The sequence below is a fragment of the Eublepharis macularius genome, chromosome 7 (assembly GCF_028583425.1).
Source record: "Eublepharis macularius isolate TG4126 chromosome 7, MPM_Emac_v1.0, whole genome shotgun sequence".
NCBI classification, from domain to species: domain Eukaryota; kingdom Metazoa; phylum Chordata; class Lepidosauria; order Squamata; family Eublepharidae; genus Eublepharis; species Eublepharis macularius.
Genome location: NC_072796.1, coordinates 54,677,964 through 54,692,393, shown reverse-complemented (window position 1 = coordinate 54,692,393; position 14,430 = coordinate 54,677,964). Strand labels below are relative to the sequence as shown.

The window sequence follows — 14,430 nt, the reverse complement described above, 5'->3', positions numbered from 1 at the left end:
CCTGATTGTGTTGCAAAAGATCAGGTCATTTCTGCTTTCTTGTGAGGGATTGGTGGTGGTGGTGGTGGTGATGGGGTGTGTGTGTGTTGGGGGGGGGGAAATCTATAACTCTTTGGACTCTTCTAGGCAGTTAAAGTTTGTTCTTGAAATAAATAATAGCCAAAATGTCAATACTTCTAGTTTTCAGAATAATCATAAATTCCTGACCATAAAACAGTCATAAAGGTGTAATATTTTATTCACTGTATATTCATACACTGCATGTCATAGCAATAGAAAGGCCATGAATCATTCTTTCTGTATGACCAAAAGTGAAAAGGAGAGAAATCTGAAATATCACTGCTAAGATTTAAAACTATCCATTATCAAATAGAGGAACAGGGAAAATGGGTAATCTAACTACATTTACTTTAAAATAAAAAGAAAAATATTTTTAAGTGTAATCCTTTTGGTATTTATGAAGAAGGTAGTACACAGATTTCTGCGAGGCCTGTATGCGAGCTGTTTCTTTTGCCTGTGAGCCCATTTAAGTGCTGCATTTCACTTTGTTCCTCTCTTCTTGGCTCCTCCTGGGACATTAAAAGGTCTTGCAGGAAGGGGCCAAAGTGTCCTTCCTTCCAGCAACTACCATTCTGGGTCTACTAGTGGGACTATTTATTGGAGATGGAATGGAAACAAGTTAATTTTTTTTAAAAAGTAAGCTGCTTTGAAAACCCTATGATCAAAAAGCAGGATATAAATTGAATAAATAATAAAACTAAGTAGCATAGCCACATCTAAAGACATTGCATTTACAGGGAAAAGGTCTACCTGCAAAATATGGAAATCTATATGTTGCATGAAAATGAACTGGATGCATTTCAATGTCAACTGGATTGTATTCCAAGTCTAAGCCATTTAGGAGAAAAGCAATAAAGCAAGTTTAGTGACCTCATTTTAAAGTTCTTCAGCTATCTTTTAATTATCAAAATTGTTTCCATAATAAGTGAGTGCTCATTAATGAAACCTCATTCTTGCTTAACTTTGTGTTTGAACTTCAGAAAAGTATCTTTAATGAGAAATATATGGCAAATACCCTAACAGTATCCCTGGAGTTATAAATGTATGCAACAGATATCTTTCTTTTGGGGGTTACACGAGATTCCGAAACAGGTTAAATATGGGATAGTGGTTTGCATGCAAACACACTTTTTATAAAAGGTTATTTTCCTCATGAAATGTGATTTCTTTAACCAAGGGTAATATAATATTCTCATTCAACTCATATCTTATGCTGAATTTTACTTAGGATCAAAGCCATTCAAGTGCAAGATTTGCCACTTTGCAACAGCTCAGCTAGGAGATGCCAGAAACCATGTCAAGAGGCACCTTGGGATGAGGGAATACAAGTGTCATGTCTGTGGGTGAGTAAATTGAAACAGTTCCTCCCATGGTTAACCAGAGACAAGTGCAGGCTATGCATTGTTTCAGCATTCAAAATGGGGATGTGAGCAAGAGGGGCTAAAATTATGCATGCATATCCTCCTTCCCATTGTTATGGTAAATTCTTTAAATACAGTTATGACATTCTTTTCCTACTTCTAATCTAGCACTGCAGATGAGCAATTTTATGGGCTACAAGGTCAATTTGAACCTGTAATCTGTAAATTGACTAAATTATAGGATGTTCATTCACATTGCCAGGGAGAACTGTAAATTCCTTTTTTAAAGGCATAAAAATAATATAGACTTTAATTTGGTGTACTTTTTGTGTATATGTGCACATACATGTATTTGTGCTGTATCTTGTTATAATTCTAGCTCAGTGAACAAGCTCTTGTAGAATTTCTGTACTTCAGAAAACAGAAGGAAACTTTCAGAGGATTTTAAATATTGCTACTTGCAGTGTGTCTGTTAAAGATACAGAGGCATTTTGAGCAAGTGGTGGTATTTGATCCAGGGAAAACCCCCTCTGTTTTCCTTTCATTTATAATGGTTATTTTGTCTGAAGGATTATTCATAATGTTTAATTGTCCTTCAAATGTGTTGCATTTAATAGGGAAGCTCTGAGTCTCTTTTAATGCAAAACTAATTAATTTAGCAGAAGTGTTTAGAAGGTTTTAGAATGCCACAACATATATGGTACACCATAGGACATTCAAAGGTGGGTTTTAGTATTGTGTATCTACTAAAACTGTGTTTTAATGCAAAAAGAATTAACAAATATATGCATCATATAAAACATTTTCCTCCAAAAATAGGTTAAATGGTAGTGGAGACCTTGCCAGGTTCAGTTTGGTAATTCAGTGCACTTGTGAATGCTAAGGTGGGTAATTAATGATATTTTTCAGCAGGAACTTCTCATCAGTACTTGCAATTAAAACCTGGCAGAAGACAGCGAACACAGAAGTCCAGAGCAAATACTTTTCACTGATTTTGTGTGTCTTTCACAAATAATGCTATCAAATACAAATAATTTTGTATTACAAGGGAAACGATTACAAACTTTGTCCCGTGTATCTTAACTGAGGAGTGTCGTCTTATGCCTTGGTACTTTGGCTCTGTGTACCATAATTAAACATTGTGTTTAAGTGGCAAATGGTAAGAAATATTTTAATCATTCTGTGAGCAAGACTTGTTTTACAAATAGTTTTCCTCTCGTTTGGTGAATGAATAAGGAGGATATTTACAAAAAAAAAAAAGCAAACAGAATTTGGATTTGGTTCTGAGCGCACAACAAACTTCTCAGCAGAAGTAAACATCCTAATAATTTACAATGATATTTGACTTAGTATATTTAGACAGTGGTATAAAAATAGCTTCAGGTGGGTAGCCATGTCTGCTTTAGAAGAACAAGTTTCAAGTCTAGTAGCACATTAAAGACCAGTAAGACATTCCAATGTGTAAGTTTTTGAGAATCAAGCTTCCTTTGTCAGATGAAGAGTAATATTATGTGAAGGGACTGTTGACATACTTTTTACAGCCGAAACACTGTAGAAATGCGATTGGAGCACTAATTACTATTGGCATGTTCTTAAATACTTGTGAAGGGAAAATGTGTATGTTGATTAAATGATGTGACTAGGATTGCACTGAAAGTAACTTTAGAAGCCATACTAGAGATTTATCATTACAGGCCTAAGCAGTACTTTCTAATCCCATTGAAGTTAATGGGTTTAGAAGGGTGCAATTCTGCCTAGGATTGCACTGTGTATATATCACTATATGTTGTTTTCGTACAGTGACATGTCTGTCTAGCCTATTTATCACAAATATCATACCTATATTTTGGAATTATAAAATGACTTGAGTGTGAGAGAGACGATACAAGAGATAATGCAGCTAATAAGAGTGACAAACACCTGTCTCTGCATACTAAAATTAGGCAGTTAAGTTATATATCAGATGAAATGTAATTATTTAAGTGATTGCAACCATCATTTTGCATTGGCAAAAAAATATAATCTCCGAGTCCTAACAAACTAGAATGGAGTTAAAAAAGAAAAACATGGCCATATCCCTTTGAACAGTTAACTGAAATAATGAATATGCCAATTTGTGTATGTGTGTGTGTAATTTGTGGAAGGGGGTAGAATAACAATCTCTTCTATATTTCTTCCACATTAACTAAAATGATAGGATAGTGTGTATATTAAAATTTGAAGAGGCAACATAAAATTACTGGGATTGGCTATCGGCTTAGTGGCAATATAGAACATTGGTACATTAACACCACTGACAATGTCAATTCATTATCATTGATGGCTAAATAATCTTAGAAATGCTCAATGGACCTATTAGTTCCTGAACATAAGCAGCTCAAGCTGCATTTCTTCATTAGCTTTAATTGCTATAAATTTACCTTTTTAAAAAATCATGTTTTAAAAGGTGAAGTGATCTTTCAGGGACATTAACTTGGTAATTTTGTCACAAACAGAAGGTCCTGTACTATGTTTTCTTTTCAGCAATAGTTAAGAATCTGTCCTGTGACTTTTAGATTCCAAACAACAAGCTTTCTATTAGGTGGAAGGTTAAATTGTTTTTCAAATCGCTACACAACCTGTTTGGGCATTTTTTAAGGTGAAATGTCAACTCAAGGCTGTGGATAATTATGGATGTAAGGTATCACTTGATTACTGAGAACTACAATTTCATTATGAATTAGAAAGCAGAGGGGGGATTTCGCAAAGTAATGCCAATCTGAGTGCTAAAAATGAGCAGAAGATTTTATGTACTGTATCTTATATACCACAGTCAACACAGAGGAGAAAAAGACAGCAGTGTTTTTGCATGTTGCTTTTATTGTTTCAAATCCAAGTTTAATTTTTTCCAGCTGCACAGTAGAAATACCCTGCCATAGAAATTGTAAGCTGCTAATCTTCCAACATTTGAAATAAACCGTCTGCTACTCATTTCCTTATCAGCAGATGTGTGGTGATTGTTTTCCTTTGCATTATGTTCATGAATGGGAAATGCATCCCTTCTTTGAGAAGGGATCTGTTTTCAGTGAGTATCCAACTGCTACCTATTTAAATTTAATTTTCAAAAGTCTGGCTATGAAGTTGTTCATGGCATGAAGTTAGATTAGCAAATCTAACTGGCTTCCCTACATTTAGGGTTTTTCTTTTAAACTTTCACAGTGGAATGTACTGAAAAGGCTTATCATGCAGTTTTGAGTTTTTATGCCTCAGGTACATGAAAAATGAATTGTTCAGTACTTCAGATTTTGAGCAGAATTTATAGGGAACTTACAAAATATATCCACTTTTGCCTCTGCTTTTGGATACGGAGCTTTAAGAAAACACACAGCCAGCATCTCAAGTTATTTCCTTTATTTTTTATTCCTTTTCTTAAATTGACACATAAAAATAAATAAATGATTGCAGAATAAATCCAGTATGAAGTAGTGTCCTGTGTTTCCAGAAATGTTAATAATTCTACTCAGAGGTTCTTTTATGCATTCTTGCAATAACTTTAAAAACATACTTTTATTAAAATATTAACATATAAACCTTTACTGTTGTTTAGATTTCAAAGCATATTTTGCAATAGACCGTATTTTCCTTCAATTTTTTAATCACTTGTGCTTTTTAATATTAGTATGTGCAGATCTGTTTTTCCTGGGTTTTGTTGTTGCTGCTTTTTGGGGGTTTTGTATTCACCAGACATTTGCAGAAGCACTTTGAATCTTCTTTTAATGTTTGTTCCTAGCTGTATTGCCAACTTATTGCAATGGCCTTGTTTAATAGTAAGTTTGTTTCAAAGAGACATTTGGAATTTTGCGAAGAGCCTGAAAAAGATGAGTAAAATTAAACTGAAGCTCCATCTTTATATTATATTAGTGTTCTCAAGAGTAATGTCTCAGTGAATGGGTTAAAAATCTTCTGAAGAAAAGTTGGGAGCCCACAAATATTTGCAATCCAAGTATCTGTATTGCTCCTTTTTATATGTGTTGCTACCAGAGGGTCCATTTTTCCACCTAAGAAAGAGACTAGGTATATTATACTTCCCCCCACCTTTTTAATTAGTTCCAGAATATTTGAACATGGGTACTTCTTCAACAGATCGATAACTTGCACTTGTAAAGTATTTGTGTTTAGTTTTGCTTGCAAAGGACCAAAAAAGATACAGTCTTCTAAATTTATCTTCAGGAAGAGAGAGAAACGTGCATCTAGTTTTCACATGTGCCTTGATGTGAACTGCTTGTTCTGTGGCCAGGAAACAGTTTAAACAGAAAGTTGAAAGTTTCAGTAAAACTATTTTTGTGTAGTGTTACCTATTTTTTGTGCATTAGAAGGGATCTCTGTGTAGATGATTATAATGTCACTTTCTGACCTTTGCAGCTTGAATAATTGTAAATCATTGCTTCATAACGTGTCAGAGAATGTCTGTACTCGGCAATTAAATGGCAGAATATAATAGACCAAATTATTGCCTGTCATGTTTTCAACAACACAGTTAGTATTTGAGTTACACTTAATCATTACGTGCATTAGCAACTTCATTGGAATCCCGCTTCAGGCTGAGCATGAAATACATTACATTATTTAAACCTCTAATGGTAGAAGTCATTTATTTGTGTTGAAGTGTACAACATGCAGAGTTTCATAAAGCAAGGAACACTTGAGAGCTTAATTTATCCAAATCAAAGTCTAAAGGCAGATAAACACAAGTGGCAAAAATTAGTAATTTTTATAGGCTGGAAATATTTAAAAATACATGGTTGTGGGTAATTGTAGGCAGCAGGAATAAATTAAAATCACTATTTTTAGTCATCTCAGAAAACTAAAGCTGTTGTATACTTAAATCATCAAATGCACCACAGAATTGCATTTTTTGAGTGAACAATTAATTACAGACATCATATCCACAGCTGTATCCAAGTAAAACAATGCTTGCGTCTGCTGCTCAGATCAGTAGGATTATCTGTATGGGAAAGAAGCTGGCCCCAGATACAGTGATACTTCAACCTGTGGGTGTTAGTTAACAAAGGAAAATATTGTACCAATAACAATAGAGTTCATTGTCAAGCCACACTTTTAAAATAAAAGTATTTGGAAAATGTTAAAACTACTTGTGTGTGAGCAGAAGATGATTTTTGTTCCATTATCTTTCTCCTTGTCTCACAGGTGATAGCAGGGAAGATTTATATCTTACAACCTTTAGATGAATTACTTCATTGCAGTTACATAACACAACACTTTTGCCATCTGGTGATTTTATCTTGGATTCTTTTCTTACTGCAAATTTTGACTTTGTATCTCTTCTTTTCCCACACGGGCTATGGGGCAGGTATCAACCTTTATTAAAAATGTGTAGTACATAATTTTTAGTACATAACTTGGCTTGAGTACAGATGGATAAAAATACAATCACTCAAAAATATTACAATAAAAAGAATTTAATAACTGATGAGAAATGCCCTTTCTGAATCTTGTTTCTGCAATCTTTTAACAAAAGTGCTTCTGATACTAGATGGTTAAGAATGGCTTGAAGCTTCTGGGGTGGTGGGGCTGAGCTCAAAGGACTCAAGGTATTAGTGTAACATATGAGGTGGACCTAGAAGTAGTGAAAGGATACTACTGTTGAATAGCTCACAGTATGCTTCAGTAGTGTCCAGCGTGGCAAATGAAGCAGAAAAGTCAAGGCCAACTTCTAGTTGTAATGCTGTATGAAAAACGTATTTTTATCCACCTGTACTCCAGATGAGTTATAGCAGTGCTTTTGTTGGACTTGCTGAAGTGAAAAGATATGAAAAGTACATACTTAGCTGAATATATGTTTGTATTTGAGTTAGGGACACTATCAGTGATTTATGCCTGTAACTCTACTATATATAACCAACTGCAATGCACTTTAAAAGTGTAATTATAAAGATACACACAGCTATGTGATTATGATATACTGGTCACACGGAACAAGTACTGCTTCTCGTAGAGGTGTTTCATTTTTTTTTTGTTCTGTGAATGGTTCTGAAAAACAGGATACATTATTGGATTCTAGAAACATTTGTTGCAGGACCTGCCCTATGTTTAATAAAACTGAAATGATTGGGAATGTTGCATTCCACTTGATTTATTACAATTAAGTATGCCTATACTAAAATAAAATGGGATTTTTGAACCCTTTCGGAAAGAGTAGTCCATTTAAGAAAATGAAATGCTGAGATGCATCATGTGTTAGGTTTGAGATAAGTTTTTTGTATGTTTTAACTAGAGAGACTTTATTTTAATTTTGTCAGTGTTTTAAGCTTTTTTTTTGCAGGTGACAGGCAGTTTAGCAACAGTTATCTTGAAGAAGAGGAATGTTTTGACTACAATTTTTTTAGCCCTGGGAAAGCTGCACTTTTTTAGCTTCAAGCTGTTTGTTTTGAGAACTGTGGGGGGAGGATAGAAATTGCTGGGCTATGCTATTCTGTACCTTAACCTTTACCTTCATTTGTAACAATACCCGTGTACCAGCCAAGATATTGCATCTTGGTCCGTGGACTATAATGGTTGTTTATATTCAGTAAAAATCTTTTAAAACCAATGAACTCATGTCTAATTGCAAAAAATAGTCTAAATTGCAACTTTTAATAAACCACAGTCTGACATTTTGTTACGAATCACATCTGTTCCAATGCCTAAACCGGGGCAGACGGATACCAAGGCTGATCCCAACAGGGACCCTTTGTTTGATCCTTACACCTCCCCCGGTTCGGAAGGACTGGAACCCCCAAGACCTGTTCAGGAAGGAACGGAGTCCAAACATACTGCGCTGATTATCCTCGCACCTGCTGGAGCCGAAACTAGGCCCCGAGCGGCGGTGGAACCGCTAATATTGCTGCCTACGCCGAGGCAGTGGGGCTCAAGGCTGCGAGACACGAGGGACAGGAGAGCAAGTGCAGTGTTTACCCAGTCACAAATGGACGGAAAACGGAGTATCGGCTTGATACCAAAGCATCCCAGTAGCCAGCCGTGGTACCACTGGAATCGAGAGGCCGATCAAATTGAGTAGAACCGAAGAGCTTCGGAGAGTACCCAAATGTGGGAAACCTCCCATCGCGATGTAATAAGTTGGGATTACGCAAAAAGTACCCTGTGGATGGGGCAACGCAAGCCAACCAAACAGAGTTGGATACAACTGCAGAGCAAAACTTTGGCGGTCAATGCTGAAATTTCGGCGGTGACCGGATTGGCCAAAGGAATATTGGCAGGGAAAACAAAAACAAAACAAGGTAACGGGGCTCAAGGCATGAAAAAAATTCGGCCTTGGCCTCGGGCGACGGCGTCCTATACAAAATATATGGAAACTACCCAACTTCCCAAAGAAACTCCTCAAGAGTATGTTGAACCGGCGGGGGCCACGGCGGCTCCCGAACGTGTACAAATATTAAAAAAAAAAATGGAAGTATGAAGGAAAGCTTAGCACATGCTGTTCACTTGATATCCGTACTTGTTGTAGGGGAATCAGAGGAAGGCCCCTCCAATCGAGTTGTTGGGCAAAGTTTGGCGGCCCTGCAGGCCATGATCCCGAGGGAGCAACCGCTCATACCCGTTGACGATCACCAACAACTGGTACAACCACCGGAACAACCGCAGGAGCCAGCAGATGAGAGACCGGAGGAACTTCCCCCTGATGAACCGGGAGGACCTCTGAAAGGGGAGGAAGAGGCACTGTTAAAGCAGCCACAAAAGCATCCCCAAAAACAGCCGCCGGGGCAGCCACAAAAACAGCCGATCCTTCCGGGAAAATTACCGTTACAGCCGCAAGATGAGGCTCCGGTACTTCCACCGCCGCCGTGGGGACAGCCGATTCTCCCGCTGCTCCCAGCGCCTAGACTTCCGCCGCCACCAAGACCAAGAGGTCCACTCCCACGGGGCCCGCCAGCTCCGCGTCCGCAGAGACCACAGCCGAGGCCACAAGCTCCTCCAATACCGAGACCCCAAGGGGTCCCGCAACCAAGGCCCCAGTACCCTCCAATGCATCCGCTCCCGCGCCAACCTGATTGGCAGCCAAAGCAAAAACTGGTACCTGTACAATATTACCCACTCCCAGCACCGGTTGCCCAGCCACAAGAGTTACCAATGGGATGGGTAAAATTGAAAGCTACTTTTGATAGAGATCCCTCAAAGTTAAAAATTTTTTTAGTACAAGCACTACAATTTTTCAATCGCTGAAGACACTTGTTTGGAGACGAAGCAAGTCAAATCAAGCACTTAGCTTCACAACTGCAAAAAAAAGCAGCAGAATGGTATGTAGCCTTGTACGATTTGGGGGCTCCAAAATTAAATTCCCTACAGGGTTTGGTAGATGCGCTCCGAGCGCAATACAAAGACCCACTAAAAAAAAGTAAAGCCCAAACGGAATTACAATCAATCGGGCAAGGTAAATCGGCTAAAAACTATGTTACAAAATTCCAACAACTAGCTGCCAAATGCCCAAAGTGTGAAGAAACCACCAAAATAATTATGTTCAAGCAAGGCATAAATCCCAAACTGTTGGACCGAGCCCTTATGCAAAATAATCCCCCCACGCTCTTAGGTTAAATTCAATTAGCTTGTAAAGTAAAAAACCGCATGCAAGAAGTGCACTTGGTTAAACAACAGTAATCGGCCGGCCGGCGAACCTCCATAATTGTTAAGAGGGGGCAAAAAAGCAAAATACGCAGCTAGAGAAGCAAAAAATGCTAGATAGCAACAAAGACTGTGTCTACATTGTAGCCAAAGCGGTCACTTCGCAGCGCAATGTCCATTCCGGCCTCTGCAAAAACCTCCGTTCCCGCCAAGGCGTCCAACCCCTGCCACCCTTCCACAGCCGTCCCACCCAACGCCTGCTCCGCGAACTTCGCGAGGGAGAGGTACGTTCAAACAAAACCCTCCTAAAAAAAATTAAAGCTAAAAAAAGTTATAAACTTCACCCCAACCGCTCTAATCGGGGAAGAAGCACCCAAAAGTCCTAATTCGAAAAACAAGATAAATCTGTCGTAAACAAACCCAAACGGCAAATCAAACCGCAGTCAGTTCCCATAATATTGAGGACAGGTTTTCAGACACCACCTTGGCTATATCCAGTCCAGTGGACCAAGCCTAATACCGTTGTGTGCAGTTTCAAGCCTCTGAAAAATAAATAAGCTGACAAAAGTAGAACAGACCATTGGCATAAAACACCAATCAAGATTTCCAAAGTCACATTCATTGTTTCTGTGCTATATTCTCTGAGTAAACGTGAAAATAAATTAGGAACACACTAATCTAATCTTTCTTCTAATAAAGTAATCTTATTTTTCTCTAAGACATCTTTTCAGAGTTGTCTCACTTTACCTAAAGGAAAATTGTTTTTCTTATTTTACTACAGTTTCTAGGGGGAAAAGTGTCCTAATAATTTTCCTAGGCAATGAAATAAATTTCTGTTGGTGAATTGTTAATATAGTACGAGACAGTGTTAAGGTACTATATCCTTGATATGATGTGTAACTTGTTTCCAGAGTTCACTGATGTTCGCTGTATTATAATAGGAAGCATCAGCATTCTTCAGCTTCTCATATTGTGAGGTGAATTCTTGTAAAATACCTGTGAGGCTTTGAAAAGCAATCTTCCCAAGACAGAAGCCAGAAAACATTTATGTGTCATTTTCCCTATCTCTTCCCACTCATCAAACCTGCTCCGTACAAAGTTCTCATCTGAGTAGTTGTAGACCAAGAGAATCAGACAGAAGATGAGAATTAGTACATGGAGTTCCTGACCTTCACACCGAGCTTGTTCTCTAGCCAGGCCAGAAGAACAACTCCTTGGGCAGTCCGTTAAGGAGGACATAGATGTTCTTCATGGGCTTGGCTCACTCCTGGCCAATGGCAGAATAGATAGCAATGATTGTTGTAAACTGGCTTGGGGGAGGGGGAGGAGACAATAGATGGGCCTTTTCTTGGGGCAATAAAAACGTGTGGCCTTGCCTCCAGTTCAGGGTCTGTGATAGGTGGACAATTAGGGGAGAGGTTGCAGCTCCGAGGCAGAGCATCTGCTTTGCATGCAGAAAGTCCCAGGTTCAATTGGTAGCATCTCCAATTATAAAAGGATTAAGTACTGGTGATGTGAAAGTCCAATGGTCTGGTTCAATATAAGGTCACGTGTTCAGTTTTTTACCATCCTTTCCCAGCCTTACATAGCCAGCCCATTTGGCCAGGCACTGTTCAGCCCATCTGGCCAGATACTGGTCAGGTGTTTTCTTCCAAAAAATACTCATAATATGAACTTTCCCCTGACGTTGTTGGGAGCATCAGCCCCCAGTTCCCACCAGAAGTTGGCCTCATAGACTGGAACATAAAATGCAAGAATGTTGGTGAAGTGAAGGGGTTAAGGTCATGCCATAAGAATCTACTACATCCTTTTATCTTAATATGAACATATTTGCACAAGCAGCAAACTGAATGCATGTATGATGTACAAGTGAAAGATATCTGTTTTTCTGTCTGTTATTCTTGTTATGTTATTGTGCAACCTTCTACTTAGAGTAGTAGAATGCTATAACTTTGTAAAGGGAAAGGGAAAACGTGGTTTGGGTCCTTTTGAGGTTTAGGTATATGAAGCCATGTTGGCATTGATCTTATGGCCTACCAGTCTTTAGAAGAAAACCTAACCATGACCTTAAAAATATCCTTCCAAGAAGGCAATTAAGTAGGAACTTTCCTAAAATTTTATTTCAGTAAAAGGCTATGGGGCAACTGTCTGCTGTGAATGGAATCCAAACATCCACACATGAGGAAGTCAAATTCTGTAACTTTGCTGCAAACAGAATACATTAAGCCAGTGACAAAATTAATTTTATTATCATTGGGGTGTTGATCAGCAGGATGCTCCCAGCTTTCAGCAGGGTTTAAGAAAGGAACATAACTTCATATGAGTGGGGTCCCTCTGTTACATCATAATGGAGATGCATTGTTCAAAGCCTTTTGTTAAATTTACCATTCAGATTCTCTATCTTCTTGATCTGCATATTAGCCTAACTAGAATTCTGCACTAGATTACTTACATTCTGCAGCCACAAAAATGAATTCTTCAGCACTGAGACAATTATTTATTATTTATTATTTATTCATATTTATTCATATCCTACTTTTCTTCACAATGGGGGCCCAAAGCAACATACATCATTGTTCCTTCCTCCTCCATCTTATCCTCCCAACAACTGCCCTGTGGGGTGGATTAGGTGGAGACAGAGTGAGCTTCCTCGATAGAGTGGCAATTTGAATCTGCGCTTTCCAAATCTTAGTCTAGCACACTAGCTGCTAGACTATGCTAGTGCTCCATAAAGTGGAGGAGGAATTGCAGAAGTCTTTCACCTCCCTTGTACAAATATTGTCTACCATGAACTGGTCTCTGTGCTTTAGCAGTATTGCAGTTAGGGCTCAAATATAGATATGCATAATATGTCAGGTCACAGGTGCATAGGGTTGCCAGCCTCCAGCTAGTGGCTGGAGATCTCCCGGAATTACAACTGGTCTCCAGGCCACAGAGATCAGTTCACCTGGAGAAAATGGCAACTTCTGGGGGTGGACTCTATGGAATTATGCCAAGGGCCTTTCCCTCCCCAAACCCCACTTTTTCCAGGTTTCTCCAGGTTTCACCCCCCCAGATCTCCAGGAATTTTCCAATTTGGAGCTGGCAACCCTGCAGGTGCATAGGTGCAATCAGAGGTACATCAAGGGAACTCAAAGTGCTCATTCACTTGGCATTGTGAAGAAATGGTGAGAGGGGAAGGAGGAGCTTCCATTTTCTCTCTTGCCCTGTTTCCACTGCTGAAAATGGTGATGGCAAGGGGTTGTTTGGCCTTTTCTTTGGCTGTATCGGTCCTTATGCCAGTGAAAACAGAGCAGAGGGAAACTAGAAGCTCCTTTCCCCTTCTTAGCACTCCCTTGCAGCAACAAAAATGAGTTTAGTTGAGTTCTGCTGATGTACAACTGAATCTGAATCCAGTTGTGTACCTGTTACCTGACATGTTTTGGGCATATTGTGTATTTGAGTCCTGAGGTCTGGCTTTTTTGATTTTTCCATCTCTGCTGATATTATTCCTTCACTAAAGAATTTCAATACAGTCCTTCTAGGAACTGTAGGTATGAACTAGGATGAAAAAGCATTGAGATGAATACAAGTGGGGCATGTATACCTCTCTGAAATACTGTTATATGGACTCCTTTCTTCAGCAGTGGGATAGAAGATGGTGAGAAGGAAGTATGGAAACTGTTATTGTGGTTCTCAGTTTTGTAACATGGCATTATAAAAACAGTATGATTTTCTTTTCCACATTATACTGATATGAGAGTTCAGCCCAAAGGTTCTGAGATTCTGTAGAAGTTCTGATTTCACATTTGGGGAGAAGGAACCAAGTTCATCTTCTTTTCCCATATTGTTGTACAATTGAAATAACTCTTTTAATTAAAACAAAGCTTTTATTTTCTCTGGTACAGTTTATACCTTGGGGTTTCCCCCCTCCCTTTCATGTGTCAGAAAACCTAAGTGGTGATATTCCCAGAAAAGTCTGCCCAGTATCTAATTTCACCCTAGTCTTTTTGCCAACAGTATGTTGTTTTTCCTCCTATCTGTCTTCCTGAAATTCACACTCCCATTAGCCAGACAGATAACAGTAGTTACGGTCAATATAGTCAGAGAGCAAGAGAAAAAGTGAAATCTGTCGTTAAGGGCTAAAGGCGAAGGAAATGTGTATCGGGCCTCTTTAAAATTGTGCTGTGATTGTCATCTGTCAGCAAGGTGGATATTCGGAGAAGAACAGGCTTAACAGTGATAACAGAACCATACAAAACTAGTCTGCTACCCTTTTCTTCATCGTCTTTTAATAGCAACTGTTTCGGCAGCTTGCCATCCCTAAAAATGACACAGAGCACATCTAAAAGCAAGCTGGCTTGTCAGAAATGGCTTTCACTTTGCATTAGGAACCAAGTGATCCTCAAAAATA

General features: G+C 38.7%; 1 protein-coding gene across 1 annotated transcript in view; it reads left to right on the top strand.

The window, feature by feature from the left end:
• Positions 1-14,430, top strand: part of ZNF407 (zinc finger protein 407) — a 527,028-nt gene that overhangs the window by 23,850 nt on the left and 488,748 nt on the right. The window contains exon 2 of the mRNA XM_054985255.1: positions 1,289-1,403. Coding sequence (XP_054841230.1) covers positions 1,289-1,403 — 115 coding nt within the window. The remainder of the gene's footprint in view (positions 1-1,288; positions 1,404-14,430) is intronic.